The following is a 24,326-nucleotide window of genomic DNA, read 5'->3' as shown; positions in this document are numbered from 1 at the left end:
CCAAGGATGATTATGGCTCTGATGACCCTTAAATTGGAACCTCACACTCATTAAAGAGGCTGCGCTCCATTTTGCTGGCCTCTCCTAACAGCGACCAGCTGAACAGAAGTAAACTCGTGGTTGTTGAGGATTGCAAGTGCTACTGAAAGCCATGCTCAGCTTTCACTGTTCACTTGCTGCTGGAAGTTGACTAACTAGAACCACGTTTGAAGAAGACTTTTGATACACATCGGGAGACTTCCTTGAACACTTTGTCAAAACTTCACCAACACTCTATCAACATTATTCTGGAAATTCTGAGGATTTAACCTAAAGAGAGTCAGTGCTGTGCTACTGTATCTTATTGGACGCCTTATAGGAGTCACCAGGAGAAAGGAAGTGGCTGGTCATGGGGATCTTGCTGAGGGTCCTCCTTGGGCTGGAGGAGGAATGGGATGATGAGATGAGGTTAGGCTGAGCAGCACCAGCTGCTGGTGGAGAGAGGGACAAGAGGATGAGGAGGGGGTCCAGATTCGTGATCACTTGCTGCACGTTCCACAATCTGGCAATCATGAGAAACCAGCCATTTCCACCAGCAATTGTGTCAGAGGGTCAAGCTCAGGAGCCACAAGAGGAGGAGGAGGAGGAAGTGCAGGCAAAGGAGGAAGACAAGGGGTCCAGGGAGAGCACCAGAGGGTTCCAGGTAGAGGGCCCATACCAAGCAGGGACGCTCACCATCTAATTGAAGGTCGTTTTTGAGAGACATCCTCCACCATCAGACTGCAGAGCACTGCTGCTCCTTCCTCGACTCAGGATCCATCAAAAACTCCACCATCTGCACTCAACCCTTTCCACCCCTTCCCATGAAGAACACAATAAAAAAGGCCACCAATTCCAGCACTACCAAATTACCAAAATCACTCAAGAGCACAAACAATGAAAACATGGCACAACCAACTGCACGTATAAATATTAAACTATTCATCCTGGTGGCTATGGTATAAGTGCTCTTACCTACTCTGGTGCTTCTACGAAGTGCAACCCGAGTGGCAGCAAGGGAAGTGGAAGGCTGCTGAGAATCTGAACAGGGCAGTTCTGATGTCCTCCTTCAAAGCCCTCGAGAAGCTGTGGGCCGCGATGGCCCTGCCTCAGACGGCACCATTTCAGCATGGGCTTCAGCAGTCTGGGCCACCTGGCTGACAGGGAACGGCAAAGGCAATGGTGGAGTGCCGAGGAGGGAGCAGGAATGCTGCCATCCGGAGAGAGGCCAGTAGTTTCCTGCTCCATGATTCCCACACCACTACCTCGGGGCGCCTGTTCAACCAGCCCAGTGATCTGCTGGAGGAAAGATCTCTGGACAGCTGAGACACTCTGCAAGCCCCTTTCAACTGAGGAGCCCCAAAACCACCATGGCAGCTGCCTGAGCTTCCTTTGCAGCACTTTGCCGTTCCATGGAAGCTGCTATGACCGCAATGGTGCAGTGGTGGGGGAGGCAACAAGGGTGCTGCCATCTGGAGAGAGGCCAGTAGATTCCTGCAATGACTGCAGTAGAAGCTGCGACCTCAGTCAACAGACGCTGCATGATGTTGGGCTCCACAGATCGCTGGCTGGAAGCCACCTGCCTCTTCACGCTGGAGAGAATGGGTTCCAGGCTCTGCATCAAGCCACAAGCCAAGCTGGATGCACCTAGCCACAACCCATAAGCTTACAGGTCCATTGCACCAAGCATTTGGCTTATCAAACCCATCAACCTTCTTCTGAAGCTTGGCCCTGTGAGGTTCTCATCTGATTTCTCTACAGCAGAACTAGTAGGCAACTTTTTTCCCCACCTCCGACAAGGTGACATCTGTGATGTTCCTTCCACCTGGCATGGCCACTGCCCACTAGTCCCACTGTGAGGATCCATGTTCTACTCTAGTCTCTGTTACCCATGATGCCAGTCTCTGAGCTGGTGCCTGTGACTGTGGTAGCGATTGACGCAGTGCCTTCTTCCTCGCTCTCCTCCTCCTCCTAGGAGCCTGTTATGATAAAGCTAGAAGGGTTAGGGTGCAGCGCGTGTGGCCACTATAGGAGGATGTGCGTGTTAAGACCACATGGAGCTTGTGAGTGAGAATAGATTTGGCGAATTAGAGATCAGGAAGAGTTGTGGATATGTAATGAAGCCAGAGCGGCTACATACTTTTAGGCCATATGCTGCTCTGCCTGTGATTACGTGGTCTGCCACTCCAGTCTTGATGACCACCAGTACTGCCTCCTCAAGGGGAATGATCTCATGGCTTTATGCTGCTCCTCCCTCGGTCAGGTCCTGCTGGCCCCTGTTATGTACTATTGTGTCCTGGGAGGGAAAGAGTGGTGATTGTGAATGAGTGTATTGACAGGAGTGTCTGTGTGTGTGATGCTTCACATGGTTGAAGAGCTGTGAGATGTATGTGAGTAGTACCTGTGAAAATTCAATATTGTGGGTTATGTGAATATCAGCGTAGAGTTAGATGGTGAATGCAGTCTGTTGAGGTTGTGATGCCGGTGGTAATGCAAAAATTGGGAAGTGTTTGTGAGATGGGATCTTACCTTGACCACACATGTCAAATGGTTAAATGTTTTTGCGACACTGTTCCCATGTCCTCGGGGCAGTGCTCATGACTGTGACTTCCTTGGCAATTTGCCATACCCACCGATTTAATTGCTTCTGTGGCATCCTTCCTCCTCGGTTGTACCTCCTTCACCAGGACCTCCAGTGCCTTCCGAGAACCTGCGAGCCCTCTCCCGAACCATCCTGATACGTGCTGTTTTCTGTCAGCCAACGCACACTTTCAGTGGAGGTACGTGTATGGAGGCTACATATACCGCTCCAGGAAAATTGCTCCTAATCCACGCTCGAGTGCTAAACATGCAGGTCTCTGGTTTAGCGCCTCCAGGCACATTTTAAATCATGGTAATCAGCAATCCGCCCCAAAATTGCACGCAGACTTTTAAACAGGTGTGTCTTATTAGCACAGCACACACTTAGCGCCTGTTTACACTCTTTCTCCAAAATAACCCCCTACGTTTCTCACTGAGGTTGAAGAGCCTCGTTATTTCTTGTCCTGCTCACAGATGCCCTATAGAGCACGCTGCGCTGGATCAGTTGCCGGATCAGAGCAAGTCTCCGCTCAAAAACCCACGGAAACCTGGTGGGCAGCTGTCAGCAAGGTGAATGGTGAGAGCCGTTCCTTCGCCGCTGACTGCAAAATCAGGGCCAATATATTTAGGAGTAATAGAAAAGATAAGATAGGAGGTAGAATAGCAATATTGGTAAGAGAGGGAATACATACTGTCGAGAGGGTTGATGTAGCCAAGGAAAGGATACACATATGGCTGGAGCTCAAAAATAAAAAGGGCTTGTTACATTAGCAGGGGTGTATCACAGACATCCAAATTGTGGGAAGGAAATGGAAGAGGAAATCTGCAGTCAGAATAGAGAGACGGATAGGAATAACAATTATTGTTTTGGGAGATTTGAAATGATTGACTTATTGATTGGGACAGAGAGCAAGTAAACGGAGAAAAGGAATGGAATTCTTCAATTATGTACAGGGCTCCTTCCTCAAACAGTATGTTAGTAGGACTGCAAGGGCAGGGGTGTTGCGACAATTGGGGAGCATCTTGGGAGTAGTAACCACAATATAGGGTTTAAGATCCAACTGGAAGGGAAAATCTCAGTACAAAAATTAAACACCAGATTAGAAAGACGAGGAGGTAGCTGTGGAAGAAATTTATTTTATAAAGTTTACAAAAGTACAGAGTAATTATTTTCTTTTTCGAAAAAAAAAGTAAGGCAAGTACTAGTGGTTTAGGAAGTCATGATAAATGAAGAGGTTTGAAACCAATTAAAATAGAAGAGGGCCTATAAGAATAACAATGATGAAAAAACTAAAGGAGAAAAGGGGAAAATAAGAGGTTAACTGTGATAATAAAAGCCAAGAGGGAGCATGAGGGGAAAACAAAATAAAACACTGAAAGGACTCATAAATCTGTAAAAAGAGAACTTAAACGTGAAGTGGGACCCCAGGGAGGAGCAGATTGCCAAGTTGCAGATGATGATCAAAAATGGCAGAGTTATTTAATAAGCACTTCACATTGGTCTTTAACGAAGGGGCTATCGGAGAGTAGGTAACCCCTGAAGTGGTTGAGAGCGGCATGTGCAATATTATGATAGATAAAAGGAACATTTTAGATACATTAGTTAGGCTAAGGAAAGACAAAGTGCCAGGGTCTGACAGGATCCCGAAGGAAATGAGGAAGAAAATTGCCGCGGCCCTAGAAATTATATTTCAGGACTCTACTGAGCGTGGATGTATGCAGGATGACTGGAGTGTGGCCAATGTAGTACCCATTTTTAAAAAGCGAGAACAGAGCTAATCTGGGTAATTACAGGTCAGTTAGCCTAACATTTGCGGTAGGGAAAATTTTAGAGATTTTAAATTAAGGACGAAATTACCACGTATCCAGATAAATAAAAAATAGTTAGAAGTACCCAACCTCGGATTTCAAAATGCATAATCACGATAAACCTCATAGAATTATTTGAGATAATAGGCATTTTAGATGGGGGTAAAAGTAGTGGATGTACATGGACTTTAGAAAAAAACCTTCGACAAGGTACCATGTGGGAGGTTACTAAAGAAAATTGAGAGGTATGAAATTTGGATTAAAAATTGGTCAGAAAGGAGAAGAGAGTAAGGATAGTTTTTCAGAGTGGCTGGAAGTGGACGATGGTGTCCAGCAGAGTTTAGTTCTGTCCATTGTGTACAATGATTTGGATATAGGCTAGAGGGGATGGTGTTGAAAGTGGCAGATGCTATCAAAATATGAGGTACAGCTAGTTCTTTAGAAAACCAAAGGAAACTGCAAAGGGGATATTGATAAAATGTGTAAAAAGTGATGAATGGAATTCAGTGTTAGTATGAGGTGATGCAATTTGGTAAAATAAATAACAGCAGTAATTATACTCTAAATGGAAGTAGGCTAGGTGAAGTGGAAGAGCAAAGGTATTTAGGGGTATAGGTTTGAAAGACATTAAAGGCAGCACCTCAGGTTGATAAGACTGTTTAAAAAAAAGCAAATGGAATTGTGTTTCCACGAGATACAGGCTACGCAGAAAGCAAAGACGAGTATAAAAAGTGTAGGGGTGAAATTAAAAAGAAAATTAGGAAAGCAAAGAGAGGACATAAAAAAATATTGGCAAGTAAAATCAAGGAAAACCTAAATATGATTTATAAATACATAAAGAGCAAAAGGATAACTAAAGAAAGAATAGGGCCTATTAGAGACTAAAAAGGTAACCTGTGTGTGGAGATGGAAAACGTGGGTATATTTCTTAATAAATACTTTGCATCTGTCTTCACAAAAGAGGAAGTCGATGTAGACACTGTAGTTAAGGAACAGGAATGTGAAGTACTAAATGAGATAAACATATAGTGAGAGAGGAAATATGAAGGGGTTTAGTATCTTTGAAAGTAGATAAATTGCCAGGCCTGGATGAAATGCATTCCAGGCTGTTAAGAGAAGCAAAGGAGGAAATAGCTGAAGCTCTGACCATCATTTGGCAATCCTCTCTGGTGCCAGAGTACTGCTAACTGTTATATATGCAGACTATAGATATACTCTCTGTGTAGTCACTGTATAGTTGCATAAGATGGAGACTTGTTTACCTGATGGACTATCAATAAGGTTTTCACTGTGTATATACTATGTTGGAGAGTGCAATAGTGGAGACCAGGGATTCCTGCTCTGGTGGCAGGGGCTGTATAACAGGGTAGCCACCATGCGGCTGCCTTACTCTGGAGTTACGAATAAAGGACCAAGGTCACTACAGTTTGAGTACAACACATTGCCTCGTGGAGTCATTCATAAGTACATTACAGACATAATACTTGTTATGTATTGTCCAGGTACATTAAATGTATAAGTACAATGGTGCGCCACAGAGGGCGCTGTGGTGGGAGACCTGAAAGTACCTGCAAGACAGAGTATAAAAGGCTACCCACCACACCTGAGAGGCACTCTGGAGTTACACAATAAAGGATTAAGATCACAGCAGTTACTACAACACCAGACCGTGTGGAGTCAGTGATTTGAGTGCTACATACACCACATTGGCGACAAGGACACGGACGAACTTCACGCAACCATGGCTACTCTGGGCTCGTTAAAGGATTTTACGGTGGGCAATGATTGGGAGGCCTTTACGGAAAGGCTCAAGTACTACTTCACAGCAAACAACCTGACGGGGAACACGGACGCACTGAGAGAGAAGCGTAAGGTGATATTGCTTTCCAGTTGTGGTGATGAGGTTTACTGTCTCGTCAGGGATTTGCTGGCACCTGCGAGCGCCAGGGATAAGTCATATGAGGAGCTGATCGCACTCATTCATGACAAACTGAAACCGAAGGAGAGCATCCTCACGGCCCGGCACAAATTTTACCACCACTGCAGACCTGAGGGCCAGGATGTCACCAAATATGCTGCGGAGACTCGTGGCGCCGTGTGATTTTGGCACATACCTTGATGACGCGTTGCGAGATGTCTTTATTATGGAGATTGGCCATGAGGGTCTCCTTCACAAGCTGCTATCCACTGAACCCACAGTCACCCTGAAGCAAGCCATCACCATCAGCAGGACATTTATGACCTTGACATGCAGCACCAAGCAGATGATCCACACAGTCTCGAACCTGGCAGGCACTGTCCACAGGATAGCGCCCGCCATGGACAAAACTGCAGAATGTGGCTCTGCCCAGGGCAGGGAGCACGGACCTCAGGGTCTTGGAACTCAGAGTCCACCGAGGAGGGCTAATCGAGTAGCACCAGTAGCAATGGGGCTCACCGGTGCAGGTTTGCGGAGTATACGTGCAATACCTGCCACACGAAAGGCCACCTTCAGCGTATGTGCAAAAGAAACCTGACTCACCGTCTGGCTGAGGAGATGGTAGAGGATCCACCATCCAGCGAGGAGCAGGCAGAAGAAGATGAGGCGTTGTTTGGACTGTATATGTGTACCGACGATTCGGCCCCAGTGATTATGGAAGTCAAGATCAACGGAGTCCCAGTGAGGATGGAAGTGGACACTGGATCAGGTCCGTTGTTGATGAATCAGAGAACTTTTGAGAAACTGTGGGTCAACCCAGCTGCACGACCCAAGCTGGTCCCGATCACGGCGAAGTTGTACACCTACACCAAGGAACCGATACCTGTTCTTGGCAGAGCGGATGTGCAGGTATCTCACGGGGGCGAGACGCATGGTTTACCTTTGTGGGTCATTGCAGGCGATGGGCCGATGCTTCTCGGCAGGAGGTGGATGGGGAAGGTCCGTGGGAGCTGGAAAGACTTCACTCCTCCACAGACCGCTATCCCCCGGGTTCCCAAAGAGCAGCGCCGACTGAGCTGGAGGAGAAAGAAGCCGTTCATCGGCAGTCTAAATCCCCACACAGACGAGAGCAGCCCAGACCTCCTGACCTCAAGCAATCCTGCAGCCTCAGCCTCCACAGACGAGCAGACCCTGGAAGAGCAGGCGTTGATCGGGAAATCCATCGACGGACGACAAATTGGGGTGGGCCACGCGGAGAGAAAGTCGGGCGGCGGTCGCGGCTACGGTGGAGGCCGGGATGGTGGCGGCCGGAACGGCAGGAGAGGAGGCTACAGCGGCGGCGGAGGCTACAGCAGCGGCAAATATGACCCGGGGAACGCGACAGCTACTCGGATGGGCACAAGAGCCAGCGCGACGGATTAGGCAGCAGTTACGGAGGCCACAGCAACTATGACTGATCGCATCCACAGAACCATTTCTGCCACGATTCAAGATTCAATCGTTCTTGGCTGTTTTTCTTCTTTCTTCCTTCTTTACCCCTTCTAGTTCTTCCTAAAACGCCATGCCAGCGAGCTCAAGAGCAGCAGAGTTCAGCAGAACAAAGGCAAGCAGAGTAACTAAAATGGCGGCGCCCAGTGGAAGCCTCGTGGAAACCACAAGATGGCGTCTTAAAAGGGAAATGCACCCGGGAGCCTTAAAAGGGCCTTACACCTTTGGCGGTCCCCACAAAGAGACTTTTGTAAGGCAAGAGCAAGTCTAATTGAGTAATATGATTTGTATGATGACGTGATTTAGGATAAGAGTTAATATTTTGATGCTCTATGGGTACTATGTTTAAAATGATGGATATGAATGATTTACGAAAACAGTTAATACCACGAGGTACAAGTAAAAGGGTTAAGGGGTCCGTGACTAATGGACCAAGGCGATTTTCGATTTTACGTGATTCATGCAATGGTTCAGCAGTTGCAGATGAACCGCTAAGGCGACTACTGAGAACAGAGGCAATGCACTAGTTGCAATACCCTGTCTTAGTTCCAGCAAAAAGGGGCAGCATACCGCCACCGTACCTCACCCAGTGAGCTGGGATTAAATAACTGTTCAGTGTACCTGCAACCTTTTGGCATAACATCTGTACCATACAATATATCTACCATACAAATGTATTGTCTATGTATACCTGATTTCTGTTGGAGGTTAAACTCGTGACTTCATCACATGTAAGGACTGCTAATACCACACGCTTGCACCGGATCGCAAGCATAATCTACATGGGGGGGGGGAAGAGGGAAGTGGATGGTCACACTCACAAATCAACCAGGACGAACAAGGCCGAGGTTACTGGCAATGGCTCTTGGAACTGGGGGGGGGAGTGAGATGTTATGTATTGTCCAGGTACATTAAATGTACAAGTACAATGGTGCGCCACAGAGGGCGCTGTGGTGGGAGACCTGAAAGTACCTGCAAGACAGAGTATAAAAGGCTGCCCACCACACCTGAGAGGCACTCTGGAGTTACACAATAAAGGACTAAGGTCACAGCAGTTACTGCAACACCAGACCGTGTGGAGACGGTGATTTGAGTGCTCCATACACCACAATACTAACATTGTACCATTGTTTAAAAAAAGGAGTAAGGGATAGACTGAGTAATTACAGGCCAGTCAGTCTAACTTCAGTGGTGGGCAAATTATTGGAAAAAATTCAGAGGGACAGTATTAAATCGTTATTTAGAAAGGCACGGGTTAATCAAGGACAGTCAGCATGGATTAGTTATGGGAAGGTCGTGGCTGACTAACATGATTGAATTTTTTTGTGGAGTTAACAAGGATCACACGTTTGATGTAGATTACATTGACTTTAGCAAGGCTCTTGATAAGGTCCCGAATGGCAAGTTGGATGCAAAATTGGCTCAGTGGCAGGAAGCAAAGGGTAATGTGACTGGGAGGCAGTTTCAAGTGAGGTTCCACAGGGCTCAGTACTAGGTCCCTTCTTTTTCATGGTATATATATCAATGATTTAGACTTAAATGTAAGGGGCATGATTAAGAAATTTGCGGATGATACAAAAATTGGCTATGTGGTTGATAGTGAGCAAGAAAGCTGTAGACTGCAGGAAAATATATCAATGGACTAGTCAGGTGGGCAGGAAACTGGCAAATGGAATTCAATCCCGAGAAGTGTGAGGTAATGCATTTATGGAGGGCAAACAAGGCAAGGGCATCCACAATAAACCGTGGGATACTGAGAAATGTAGAGGAACAGAGAGACCTTAGAGTGCATGTCCACAGATCCCTGAAGGTAGCAGAATGGGTAGATACGGCGGTTATGAAGACATACAGGATACTTTCCTGTTTCAGCCGAGGCATAGAACTGTATAAAACACTAATTAGGTAACAGCTAGTCTACTGCATATAGTTCTCGTCACCACATTACAGGAAGGATGTGATTGCACTAGAGAGGGTACAGAGCAGATTTACGAGGTTGCTGCTAGGATTATAGCATTTTAGCTATGAGGAAAGATTAGATAGGCTGGGGTTGTTTTCTTTGGGACAGAGGAGGCTGAGGGGAGCTTTAAGTGAGGTGCATAAAATTATGAGGGGCGTAGAGTTGATAGGAAGGACCTATTTCCCTTAGCAGAGAGGTCAATAGATTCTAAGTAATTGGTAGAAGGATTAGAGGGGAGTTGGGGAGAAATATTTTCACCCAGAGCATGATGGGGGTCTGGAACTCACTGCCTGAAAGGGTGGTAGAGACAGAAACCCTCATCGCATTTAAAAAGTACTTGGATATGCACTTGAAGTGCTGTAACCTACAGGGCTACAGCTCAAGAGCTGGAAAGTGGGATTAGGCTGGATAGCCCTTTTTCGGCCGGCGCAGACACGATGGGCTGAATGGTCTCCTTCTGTACCGCAAAAGTTCTTGCTATGATTCGTGGAAACTCATGGCCCCTAAATGGCAGGCTACAAGTGAGACGACTGCTATATAGGATATGGACAAACAGGAGGCATCCTTTACCCACACCTGGAGCAGGCATTATACCCTTTGCATATGCAAATAAGGGGCTGACTATCTGATTGAGGGTCTGTCTCTGAGATTGGTTTGCCTGGAGGCAGCCAGGGCTATCACAGGCTGCACTCAGGGAAACCAACCTGAGGGATCACCTGCAACAAAGAAGTAACTTTCCTGAATGCAAGAACTCCTGCTCCTCCCGACCTCTGATCCTTTGCCCCCGATCTTCCCCCAGCCCCCACAAATCCAGGCCCCTAACCCGATCCTGCCTGCAGCCCCTGCGACTCAAGGCCTCGACCCCGCGTTGTCTCACCCCACCATACCAGAGCCTCAAACACACTTAGGGCCTTTGCGATGCTGGTAGTGGCCCAACTTTTCTTCAGTGTCGGCCAGTGGGCTGTTGAGAAACACCAGCTCTATTACAGTGAGGTATCTTGGGAGCCTTGGACCTCACTATTTTGCTGCAGGGTAATTATCCTTCACCAACCCCACGCCCCGAGTGCCCAAAAACTGTTCAGAATTTCTGGGTCATAGAATATGAAAGTCAAGATAAAATATATAAAATCTCAGTTACATTATTGCATGCGGTATTGGGCTGCACGCAACAGAAAGAACATTGCGACATCGGGGAAGTTCCAATGCTGATTCACTCAGGTGCTGGAATACTCGGTATGTGGAAACACAAATACAAAGAAAGCCTTGAGAAATGAGACTTATTTTCATGAGAACAATGCAGATTATGGGGCAATATGATACTGTACAACTGTTTAAAATGATGAAAGAATGGGATTGCGCAGACAGAAGACGGTTTCCAGTAGTTATGGGGCTATAGATACAAAATTAAATGGAAGCGATTTAGAACAGAGTTCAAGGGGAACATCTTTACAGGGCTGTGAAAATCACTTCCAGGGTTAGTGTGGAGGCTGAAAATATGCCAACATTCAAGAGTGGATTGGATAGGTGGATGAAGGAAAAAGGAATGTGAGTAAATGTGATTAGATCTATTTGTTCATGTGAAGGTAAAACACTGATATAGACTGGGTGAGGCAATGGTTGTGGAAATCAATGGCTCATCTTAGAACAATCTGGTCTCAAACTGCTAGGACACGCATACCCTCAGGGTTCCACACCACCGTATATGAAGGCGGATCCTGGTGAGCCTGGAAACTCTGAATAGGCTCCACACTCACCCTAACACGAACTAGTTTCAGCCTCCACACTAACCCTGGAAGTGATTTTCACAGCCCTGTAAAGATGTTATATCTCCCGCTTGTTTACTCTCATATTCTATTTTCCCTTTCTTTATCAATTTCTTGGTCCTTTGCAGTTTATATATATCCTATCTCTGTAAAATTAAGTATGTACATGTTAGGCCAATAAACAATATTTTCCTCGGTCTTGTTTTTCCTCTCTTATTGTCTATTCTATTCAGACTGCAAAAGCTTCAATAGGAATGAAAAAAGGAATAGATTGGTGAAAGTAAATATGAGTCCCTTACAGACTGAGACAGGAGAAATTATATTGGGAAGTAAAGAAATGGCAGAGAAATTAAACAAATACTTTGTGTCTGTCTTCACGGAAAAAGACACAAAAAAACTTGGCAGAAATAATGGAGAACCAAGGGTCTAGTGAGAATAAGGAACTGAAAGAAATTAGTATTAGTAAAAAAATAGTACTGGAGAAATTAATGGGACTGAAAGCCAATAAATTCCCTGGACCTGATGGCCTACATCATAGGGATTTGAAAGAGGTGGCTATAGAGATAGTGGATGCATTGGTTGTCATCTTCAAAAATTTCATAGATTCTAGAACGGTTCCTGCAGATTGGAAGGTAGAAAATGTAATCCCGCTATTTAAGAAAGGAAGGAGAGAGAGAAAATGGAGAATGACAGACCAGTTAGCCTGACATCAGTGGTAGGGAAAAATCTATTATTAAGGACGTGGTAACAGGGCACTTAGAAAATAATAATAGGATTGGGCAGAGTCAACATGGATTTTGACAAATCTGTTAGTGTTTTTTGACAGAAAAGATAAGGGGGACCAGTGGATGTGATATATTTAGATTTCCAGAAGGCATTCGATAAGGTGCCACACAAGAGATTATTAAACAAAATTAGAGCTCATGGGATTGGGAGTAATATACTAGCATGGATTGACGATTGGTTAACGGACAGAAAACAGAGAGTAGGAATAAATGGGTCATTTTTGGGTTGGCAGACTGTAACTAATGGGGTACCACAAGCTTCAGTGCTTGGGCCTCAGCTATTACAAACTATATCAATTATTTGGCTGAGGGGAGCTTTACTGAGGGTGAGATGGAGCATTGGTGGGATGACACAGCCTTGCTTGACCCCGGTCCATACGTAAATTGGGTCTGTGGTGGATCCGTTGGTCAGGATCACGGCTTCAGGATCGTGAAGCAGGCGGAGGATGGTGACAAACTTTTGAGGGCAGCCGAATTTGAGGAGGACACTCCATAATCTCTCACGGTTGACAGTGTCGAAGGCCTCTGTGAGGTCAAAGAAGGCCATGTAGAGAGGTTGGTGCTGTTCCCTGCATTTCTCTTGAATTTGACGCGCGATGAAGATTATGTCCATTGTGCCCCTCAGTGGGCAGAATCTGCATTGTGACTCTGGGAGAAGCTCTTCAGCCACTGGGAGGAGGCGATTGAGGAGGATTCTTGCAATGACTTTCCCTGTGGCAGACAGCAGGGAAACTCCTCTAATTACCGCAATCAGACTTGTCACCTTTCTTGAAGGTGGTCACGATTACGGCGTCTCTGAGATCCCCTGGCATGCTCTGCTCCTTCCAAATAAGAGAAATTAGTTCATGTATTCGCGCCACTAATGCTTCTCCGCCATGCTTTAGTGCTTCGGCGGGGATTCCATCTGCTCCTGAGGCCTTGTTCTTCAGTTGTCGGATGGCCTTTCCAACCTCATGCCGGGCTGGGGTTGTGCTGAGATGGTGGCGGGTAGCATGCTGCAGGATGGAGTCGAGGATACACACGCCGAAGACAGAGTCTCGGTTAAGGAGATCTTCGAAGTGCTCCTTCCAGCGGGCACTGACTGCCTCTCTGTCCTTGATGAGTACCTCTCCGTTCTTGACCCGCAGTGGGGTAGGACCTTGGGTGCTTAGGCTGTAGGTGATCTTGACTGCGCTAAAGAATCCACACATGTCATGGCTGTCGGCTAGTTGCTGGGTCTCCTGCGCTTTCTCCACCCACCATCTGTTCTTTAGGTCGCGAGTTTTTTGTTGGATCTCGGCCTTCAGACATCTATAGAGCTGCTTTCTTGCTCTCGAGTTGTGTTGCTGTTTCCAGTTCAAGAATGCCTTGCGCTTGCGTCTTATTAGCGCCTAGATTTCCTGGTTGTTCTCGCCAAAACAGTCTTGGTGCTTCCTGGTCATGTGACCTACTTTCGGCTGACTGAAATCTGACATGCAGTTGTACAGGGTAAAGTTTAAGATTAATTTTCAGTCCAATAAAAAGCACATGCAGTGCTTACTCAAAGCTAATCTCTTACTCACCATTGAATTCCCACTTGTACCAAATTCCCGTTGTTAGAAGTTCTTACTCTCACTCTGTTGCCAGTTCCCTCCGAGATGCACTCTTGACATGTAAAAATTAGGCAAATGATACTTGCATCACATACTCGGGTATATTTTACAAGGGAGTAACTATTTGTACTGCATTTTTTCTATGCATGCATCTGTCAAGCTCCGATGCCTCTCACTCGAACCTCCCTCAGTGCGGGGGGGTGGGCCCGAGGGCCCACGGGCAGAGAAGCAGCGAGGGGCCAGGAGTGGGGTGGAAGTGAGAGAGAGACTGGGGGAGGGAGAGAGAGACTGGGGGAGGGAGAGCAAGACTGCTGAGGGGGGGAGAGAGAGAGACTGGTTAGGGGGGTAGAGAGAGACGGGGAGTGGGGTGGGGAGACACAGGTGGGGGGGAGGGAAATCGGAGGGGAGAAAGGGAACTCAAAGATGACGGATCACGTTCTTAGAACCCTCTACCAGGGACATCGTTGGAGTGGATGCAATTCAGAAGTCACGACACTGTCACTATTCACTTCCTACCCAATAAACCTGTTAACAATCTGTACACAATGCCCCATCTATGGAGGGAGTGGAGGGGAGAGGTCATGCACTTGCGCTTGTGTAAGGAGGGACTTTGGCTGGGGGAGAGATGCACTTGCGCTGAGGTGAGGCACTTTGGCTGGGGGAAGGATGCACTTGTGCTTGGGTAAGGCACTTCAGCTGGGGGAGGCATGCACTTGGACTGGGTTAAGGCACTTCGGCTGGGGGAGGTAAGCATTTGGACTGGGGTAAGGCACTTTGGCTGGCCCTTGTTGTCTTCTGGGGCGCTCTGTCCTTTGTTGCTTCAGGAAGTCAAAGTGGATCGAGTTACAATTTGCAAAGTCAGTGAGACCTTGAGATGGATGATTCCAGTTACACATTCCTGTGAAACTTCAGGGTATGGCTTATCCTCCAAGGGGACCAATCATAGACAAAGGATGGAGCATGGTGGCCATTTTGGCAGTACAAATAAGCGCGTCCATTTTACAACAAACTCTGCTGCATATCACTCCTTGATACATTTTACATTACTTAGTCTCTCCAGAACTATTTATATGATCAGTCTCTGGAGTATATCGTCCTCAAAGATTTAAAGTACACTACCATTTCATCATGAGTTAGCACAAGACATACGTTGAACTATGTATTCGCACAAGCTCTGGCACGCTTTTGCACAGAAAAGAATTGTAGAATATTCTGCTGTGGCATCAGAAGACGGACCATCAGTATTGTGTTTTTTTCTGCAACCAGTGACATGGTGAGTGCAACTCTGCAAATACTGTCGGCATAAAACAATGACATGTAGGTTAGAGCAATTTTGCCCGTTTAGGTTTATGGATAATGGTTTGAAAAAAGCTATTTCCTAATTTTTACCATTAAAAATACTAGAAAAAACACAACTGACCCTTGTTTTACTATAGAATCCCTTAACTCCTCCATTAACCCCTGGCTTCTGCCCTAATCCATCCCTTTATCCTCTCCACTGACATCTAACACAGCACAAACAATGCTGTGGTCATGAAGAAAAGACTTAAAAAAGGGGATCAAATAGAGGTTTTCAAGATTATGAAAAAGTATAAGTGGGAAAATAGCAAAAGATTGTTTCCATTGGTTGGTGAATCAGCAACAAGAAGACATAGACTAGGAATTGCCATTAGCTGGGAGAAGTTAGAAGATGTTTTTTCACATATAAGGTTATCGGAACATGGACTGCTTTACCATACGAGGCTATTGAGGCAGAGCCTATAACATCATTTAAACAGGAATTGAATAAATATTTGAAAAAGTAGAATATAAAAGGATACAGAAAAAGGGAAAGGCAATTGAATTGGAGTAGCTAGCTGCAATTAACACTGGCAGAGGCATGTTGGGCTGAATGCCCTTCTCTGCAATCATTTATATTTCTATACGCATGCTCAGATCCAGCCCTCACTGTGGTATGTTTCACTAGTTAAAACCACTATTGTTTTTGCTGCTAAAGATACTTATATAAGCCACAGGTTTAATATCTCCCAATGACATTTAGTTTTCCTTGTCTTACATGTGAATTAGTTATGAGTTTTGGGGCTAGAACCTCCATTTTTTTTGCATGCTTAACGCCCACTTAACGCCCATTTTACCGCTGAAATGACATATAATGCCCATATATCGCCCATATATTTTGGCACAAAATGGAAACTGACGGGCATTTTAGAAACTTATCGCCAAGCATTACTTTCCCCATGTGTTTAATGGTGGTAATAAATATTACCGCCCCGCCCACTTTTTGGGGGTGGACTCAGCAGAATAGGCAAAATCAACACCCATATTATTGCCCAGCATTACTTTCCACATAGAATTAACACCGAGATTCAATATTAACGCCCGCCCACTGTTTTTTGTTGTAAAGAGCATATTTACCCAAACTAGTGGCCATGGAGATTGCTCATCGTCAATTTCACCACCTCGCACAGATATCGCCCACAATATCGCTCGCCCAAAAAAAGTCCCAAAAAAGTGGAACTAATCGGAACGAACGCCAGCGGTGTGGCTGGCATTTGTTAAATCCAACTCTTCCATGAGGAGCTGATATCTGAAAGATTTGCCTGAAAGAGCACTGATGTGAGTGACAATGCTGACACACTGTTGTCATCAGACATCAATGGTGCCCATCACCTTAGTGCCAGTTAAAGTTTACGTTGATTGATGTTAAGTTGTATTTAACCCTTTCATAGTAAGGAATCACCAGTGTGTAACGGTCCAGCTATCTGAGACAATGCGCTTCAAGGTTATGTTCAATAACAAAAATTTAATACCAACATTGGTCTGAAATCATAAGTATCACAGCCAATAACACCCAACCCCTGCCCACGCCCCACTTTTTCCACCATTGACATAAATCACATGTTCAACATGTCCAGCAACACAGAATACAAAGGCAAAGCAGGAATGTGGTCTCCAGCCCCCATATATTGCAAGAAATTGCATACACCCAGATGGAGATATAACACAGCCATCACCTGCGCACATGCACCTCACTTTCCTTCCCCCCCACTCCTTCTTCTCCCCACCTCTACCCCTTCCTCTCCTTGCTCCATGGCACCTGGCTGAGGAGTTCCTCAGGCGGTGCCTCATTGGGGGGGGATAAAGGCAGATGCAGTCGTTGCACAGGTACGGGAGCGGGCGGTGCTGAGGGGGCAACATTCTCTGATGCAGAAGCAGGATCTTGGTCCTTGCTCTCATCTGTTGTTCGCAGTGGTGGTGTGGAACCTAGGGGTGGAGTGGCGCGCTCGGGGACCACTGGGAGGCCTGTGGCAGCAGTGTTCCTGGCTATCGCATCCAGGGACTCCGCCATGCGTGGAATGTACTTGATCATGGTGGCCAGCTGTCGGGATATGCCCGCCAATGCTTCGATGAGCTGGTCACCAATGTCTACAGTCCTCCTGGACAACTGTACCATCTCTCCGCTGTCATGTCGTGCTCATGGAACAGACCTGTTGCGTCCACGAGGCCTCCGCGGGGTCGGCGCCATCCTGGGGACAAATGGGGTGCCCTGTGGAGAGGTGCTTGGGGCCGGTACCTCCAGAGTGGATGCGGGAATGACCGGAGGACCACTAGATGGCCTTGGGGTGGAATGGCTTCTGGAGCGTGGCGATGCAGGTTCTTCGAAGTCCGCACTCTCATCCGTGGATAACTAACCCAGAGATTGATGGGCGACAATCGGAGCTCCTCAGTACCAGATGTAGTAGGATCGTCCGCCGACTCCTGTCCTGCATCCCCACCTTCTGGTCTCTGTGGTCTTGCCTGGGACCGCGCTGCTGGCTGAGCTGCAAAACACAAATGAGGTTATTAGAGGAGAAGGGGGCGCTATGGTGACAAGGTGAGTCCAGCGCTACACACAGCATATGCACCACAAAAGCACCACCGCTATCAAAATCATCACAGACATCACATTTCATGACCATCAACACATTGTGCATTGCAATGATTTTCATTAGGCCACATTATTTCTATGACACTTTTAGAAATCATCTATCATATATGATTGTTCAGATATGAGTTGGTGTGGCATCTATTGACTTTACATCACGCAATGATGTAAGCTTTACTCACATGGCATCACTTCAGGGTCAGCAGATGCATCTGTGGCTGTCTGGGGGTGCTTCACCACGAGTGCGAGCACCCGCTCCTCTCTGTGATGTCGCTGGGGACTGGTGGCCCCCCCACCCGTTCGTCTCTGCACAGACCTCATCGTCAATAGCTTCTTCTGTAAAAGGTGACAGGACGACATGGCATGAGATCATTGCGTGATATCATTGCTAGGTACTGTCACAGACACTGATACAACACATAACCGACAGATGTAATCAGAATTATTATGATTATTATCATTCTTTACCTAAAGACGTACACCGTGACCGCAGGCTTTGAGTAAAACATTCCTGGTAAAAGTGCAAGACCTTACATCTGCTGATAGTCACTCATGACTGTTACAAATCAAATTATATAAATACATAAGTACATTTAAATCAATGTAATACTCACTCTTGCAGATCCCACAAGGTCGTTCCATCGTTTGCGGCATTGGTTGCCCTCACGCACCTCGTTGGTCGCCGACGAGACCACCTCTGCTATCTCGGTCCATATCCTCTGGTAGGCCTTTGGGGTGGGCTTCCAATGCCCTCCCTGTGTCAAATCACCCCAGTGTAACTCGACCTCCTGCAGGAGGGAGGTATTTGTCTCGTGCGAGAACCTCCTGGCTCTTTTGTGGCCTTCAATGTGCTCCTCTCCCACCTCACTGCTCTCTCCAGCATCAGTCTCCACAGCATGCTGGCTTGCTGCCTCCTCTCTCTCCATTATAGGCCAAATTCAGTCAAAAAATGTGGCCTACTTGCTGTGAAGCTCTAAAGTCTCCCTCCTTCCTCCCAAAGCAGCCACACAACACCAGCCAGGCCTTCAGTCCCTCTCTGTCTCCTCTTCTGCACATGTCATTGTGACCTTTGACCTCCAGTATCGCAGGAATCGAGCGTTGCCATGCCGTTGCTAAGGAAGGCCACACTTTACGGCAGAAGGTCAAAAAAATTTAACGCTACCGTCCATTTTATATCGCTCGCAGTAACGCCCATTTTCAAAAGTGGAGACTGGGTAGTTTGAGAATGGGCAAGGAGCCGGTGATCTGAAAACCCTTTTTTACTGCCCATCCTGGAAATATCGCCCAAACAAAAGTGGAGGTTCTAGCCCATGGGCTTTTAGCTCTTTGGAGTGAAGTTTTCACTGATGAGATACTTTCTATTTTCCAAAGTTTCACAGATAAGAAGATGCCTGATTAGGAATTTGTTTATTTTAAGTTATCCATATATTAATATTGGAACCCTGCTTTATGTGGAGAAAACTAAAATATATTTGTTAATGGTATGAAAATAAAATGAGGACACACTAAGTTGCCATTTTGTGAGCTGCATATGGAGGCCACAGAGACAGACAATGCACAGATGGTGAGTCTCTACTCTTCCAGATTTTGATTTGTTGGGATGAAGTAAAACTCCTTCCTGTTACTGAACTTATCTGCATTTAGCTTTGGTGTAGCTTTGGTGAGAACACCAGCCCCAGGTCGGGGCCATAAAAGGAGCGGAGGTGAGGCGGCCCGGGAGCAGCGTGGAGGCATACCACTTCAGGGAGCAGCGAGAGCTGGTGCAGGAGGGCAACAGCAGCGAAGAGTGATGTCATCAAGGTCCAGGTCGGTGATTGGAGCATGGGCAGATACAGCAGGAGCGGCAAGAGACTGTGGAGGGACGTGATCGGGGCCAGGGGCCCAGGGGCAGCACGGGCCAGCCCACACTGCGATATGTGTGCACACTAGGTCCTTGCAGCAGAGCAGGTCTCCAGTCGTTTTGGTTAACCCTTGCCACTGGACCAAGACTTTAATATGCACATAGATTGGGCTAGCCAAACTGGAAGCAATACGGTGGAGGAGGATTTCCTGGAATGCATAAGGGATGGTTTTCTAGACCAATATGTCGAGGAACCAACTAGGGGGAGGCCATCTTAGACTGGGTGTTGTGTAATGAGAGAGGATTAATTAGCAATCTCATTGTGCGAGGCCCCTTGGGGAAGAGTGACCATAATATGGTGGAATTCTGCATTAGGATGGAGAATGAAACAGTTAATTCAGAGACCATGGTCCAGAACTTAAAGAAGGGTAACTTTGAAGGTATGAGGCATGAATTGGCTAAGATAGATTGGCTAATGATACTTAAGGGGTTGACTGTGGATGGGCAATGGCAGACATTTAGAGACCGCATGGATGAATTACAACAATTGTACATTCCTGTCTGGCGTAAAAATAAAAAAGGGAAGGTGGCTCAACCGTGGCTATCTAGGGAAATCAGCGATAGTATTAAAGCCAAGGAAATGGCATACAAATTGGCCAGAAATAGCAGCGAACCTGGAGACTGGGAGAAATTTAGAACTCAGCAGAGGAGTACAAAGGGTTTGATTAGGGCAGGGAAAATGGAGTACGAGAAGAAGCTTGCAGGGAACATTAAGGCGGATTGCAAAAGTTTCTATAGGTATGTAAAGAGAAAAAGGTTAGTAAAGACAAACGTAGGTCCCCTGCAGTCAGAATCAGGGGAAGTCATAACGGGGAACAAAGAAATGGCAGACCAATTGAACAAGTACTTTGGTTCAGTATTCACTAAGGAGGACACAAACAACCTTCCGGATATAAAAGTGGTCAGAGGGTCTATTAAGGAGGAGGAACTGAGGGAAATCTTTATTAGTCGGGAAATTGTGTTGGGGAAATTGATGGGATTGAAGGCCGATAAATCCCCAGGGCCTGATGGACTGCATCCCAGAGTACTTAAGGAGGTGGCCTTGGAAATAGCGGATGCATTGACAGTCATTTTCCAACATTCCATTGACTCTGGATCAGTTCCTATCGAGTGGAGGGTAGCCAATGTAACCCCACTTTTTAAAAAAGGAGGGAGAGAGAAAGCAGGGAATTATAGACCGGTCAGCCTGACCTCAGTAGTGGGTAAAATGATGGAATCAATTATTAAGGATGTCATAGCAGCGCATTTGGAAAATGGTGACATGATAGGTCCAAGTCAGCATGGATTTGTGAAAGGGAGATCATGCTTGACAAATCTTCTGGAATTTTTTGAGGATGTTTCCAATAAAGTGGACAAAGGAGTACCAGTTGATGTGGTATATTTGGACTTTCAGAAGGCTTTCGACAAGGTCCCACACAGGAGATTAATGTGCAAAGTTAAAGCACATGGGATTGGGGGTAGTGTGCTGACGTGGATTGAGAACTGGTTGTCAGACAGGAAGCAAAGACTAGGAGTAAATGGGTACTTTTCGGAATGGCAGGCAGTGACTAGTGGGGTACCGCAGGGTTCTGTGCTGGGGCCCCAGCTGTTTACATTGTACATTAATGATTTAGACGAGGGGATTAAATGTAGTATCTCCAAATTTGCGGATGACACTAAGTTGGGTGGCAGTGTGAGCTGCGAGGAGGATGCTATGAGGCTGCAGAGCGACTTGGATAGGTTAGGTGAGTGGGCAAATGCGTGGCAGATGAAGTATAATGTGGATAAATGTGAGGTTATCCACTTTGGTGGTAAAAACAGAGAGACAGACTATTATCTGAATGGTGACAGATTAGGAAAAGGGAAGGTGCAACGAGACCTGGGTGTCATGGTACATCAGTCATTGAAGGTTGGCATGCAGGTACAGCAGGCGGTTAAGAAAGCAAATGGCATGTTGGCCTTCATAGCGAGGGGATCTTAAGTACAGGGGCAGGGAGGTGTTGCTACAGTTGTACAGGGCATTGGTGAGGCCACACCTGGAGTATTGTGTACAGTTTTGGTCTCCTAACTTGAGGAAGGACATTCTTGCTATTGAGGGAGTGCAGCGAAGGTTCACCAGACTGATTCCCGGGATGGCGGGACTGACATATCAAGAAAGACTGGATCAACTGGGCTTGTATTCACTGGAGTTCAGAAGAGTGAGAGGGGACCTCATAGAAACGTTTAAAATTCTGACGGGTTTGGACAGGTTGGATGCAGGAAGAATGTTCCCAATGTTGGGGAAGTCCAGAACCAGGGGTCACAGTCTAAGGATAAGGGGTAAGCCATTTAGGACCGAGATAAGGAGAAACTTCTTCACCCAGAGAGTGGTGAACCTGTGGAATTCTCTACCACAGAAAGTAGTTGAGGCCAATTCACTAAATATATTCAAAAGGGAGTTAGATGAAGTCCTTACTACTCGGGGGATCAAGGGGTATGGCGTGAAAGCAGGAAGTGGGTACTGAAGTTTCATGTTCAGCCATGAACTCATTGAATGGCGGTGCAGGCTAGAAGGGCTGAATGACCTGCTCCTGCACCTATTTTCTATGTTTCTATGTTTCTATTAAGACCGAGCTCTGTCAAGCCCGTGTGGTGGCTGGTGTGCAACGGCCACCACACGTTAAAAAAATCCACGCACAGGCATCTTCCACCCTTCAGTATGTAGTTCAGGATCTGGAATGTTAGGTCTTTCATTGAAACACCTGTGAACTCATCCTTTTTTGGCGTGGAAGCAAGTCATCCTCGTTTCGAGGGACTGCCTATGAGTGAGCCTAATGTCCATGAAAAGAGGTAAGCCTGTCCACAGTCTCAATGACCATGCTTCCTATAAGTTCAAATGCTGGCTGTCTAATTGGCTGGTACTGGTGTACAGGGAAAATATTGGGAAAGGTAACCAGACCTTTTTTGCATATGTCCCAAATTCAGTCATTATCTGTAAATACGAGCAAATAGCATTTGAACTCAAATGCAGAAAGGAAATAAAACACCTCTATGTATACTACAGTGCAGAATAAAGGATCCTTTGACCATAGTGTTCAAAGTAATCGACCCTTTAGCAATGGCAAGTAACGTCAATCTGTTATGGACAAAGCTCTTCACAATTGAAAAACAAATTTGCCCAATCCAAAAAAAATCAAATCTATTTAAAAATCAAGATTTGTCAGAACAATTACAGGAAATGAAGCAAAACATAAATATTAAAAGATTACAAGCTTACCTTTGTGGGATTTACAGTTCTTTTAAAAAATGCCAGGAAATGTCAGGATTATATGTTTGAACGTGAGGTCCTTAAACCATTCACCCAGTTATCTTCAAACTTCAACAGAAAAGAATCAAAAGGTTGTGTTTATTTACTGCTGCAGGATTTTATCCATGAACTAATTCGAAACAATTCAGTAAGCAGATTACTACCACATTACAGATTTAACCTATATACTTTCAGAATGCTTTCTGATAAAACGCTTCCACCCAAATCAATATTCTTCTTTGTTTTTTCAGGTGCTGATGGACATTCCAATATTATATGTCTTTATTTCAGGTTTCCATTTTTTCTTTCTATTTCTGTAGAGAAACCATTCTCCTTAATTGGATGTTCCAAAAATATCTGTTTAATTTGTCCTCCTATCTTGGACAAGTTTGATTGTATGCTACAGCATGGTTTTTCAACTGGCTTTATAATGATGCATGTTGGTGACATGTTGGATATATTTATTCAGTAGGTAAACTTGATCAAATAATGAGCTTTCACATTGTGAAATTGGATAGGAATTGCATTCAACAGGTCCTCAAATTGTTTTCTATTTTCTTTTTAATCTAATTAAAGCTCCGAGAAGGTATATCAATTTTTTAGAAATTTTTAGTTTGTCCACTAGATGGCAAAATATATCTAAATTTTGAGATCAAGTTGAGCACATCTGAGGATTTTTAAGTTTTCAAATTTTTTCCTGAATTTAGGTAAAATATTAGGATGAAATTATCTGTGAACAAATCTATGCATTTTTGAGAAATTGTTTCTTTGAAAGTTTGCACTCAGGAAACTTCGGCTTTAATTAGCAAATCAACTTTGCAATCGATAAATATACAATTTTTGCTCACAGCAATTTGGGAGGAACAAATAAAACATTTAAAAGTAAATATAAACTCGTAGAATTGTCTTTGCACAAGGAGCGACCTGCAAAACTAACTGCACCTCAGCTCCTCCTGCCACATGGAACTTCATTCAGCCAGATTGTTCAATGTAATACCAGTGCAAGTACAGGATTATTTGTATGTGAGCCAGCTCTCAGTTGGTAGGACCCTTGCCTCTGAGTCAGAAGGTTGCGGCTGTAAAGCACTTTGGTGGTTGTGAATGGTGCTATAGAAAGGCCATTTCCAGTCTGTATCAGCAGCAAGGCGAGAAACGTCCACTGTGACTAGATGTGGTGCAGGTACGCTCTATTTCAATGCTACCTGTCAGTTCAGATAGTAGATGAAATGTGCCAATAAAAAGGAAGTCTTGCATTTATATAGTGCCTTTCATGACATCAGGACATCCCAAAGCACTTTACAGCCAATGAAGCACTTTTGAAGTGTAGTCACTGTTGTCATATAGGAA

At 45.6% G+C, this 24,326-nt stretch overlaps 1 protein-coding gene across 1 annotated transcript in view; it reads left to right on the top strand.

Annotated features, from left to right (window-relative positions):
- Positions 1 to 550: 550 nt before the first annotated feature.
- LOC139281596 (protein PERCC1) overlaps positions 551 to 24,326 on the top strand; it is a 55,497-nt gene continuing 31,721 nt past the window's right edge. The window contains exon 1 of the mRNA XM_070901746.1: positions 551 to 682. Coding sequence (XP_070757847.1) covers positions 551 to 682 — 132 coding nt within the window. The remainder of the gene's footprint in view (positions 683 to 24,326) is intronic.

Source organism: Pristiophorus japonicus, chromosome 15 (assembly GCF_044704955.1).
Source record: "Pristiophorus japonicus isolate sPriJap1 chromosome 15, sPriJap1.hap1, whole genome shotgun sequence".
In the NCBI taxonomy this organism is placed as follows: Eukaryota; Metazoa; Chordata; class Chondrichthyes; family Pristiophoridae; genus Pristiophorus; species Pristiophorus japonicus.
The sequence above is the reverse complement of the archived record's forward strand: the minus strand, read 5'-3'. Positions and strand labels throughout refer to the sequence as shown.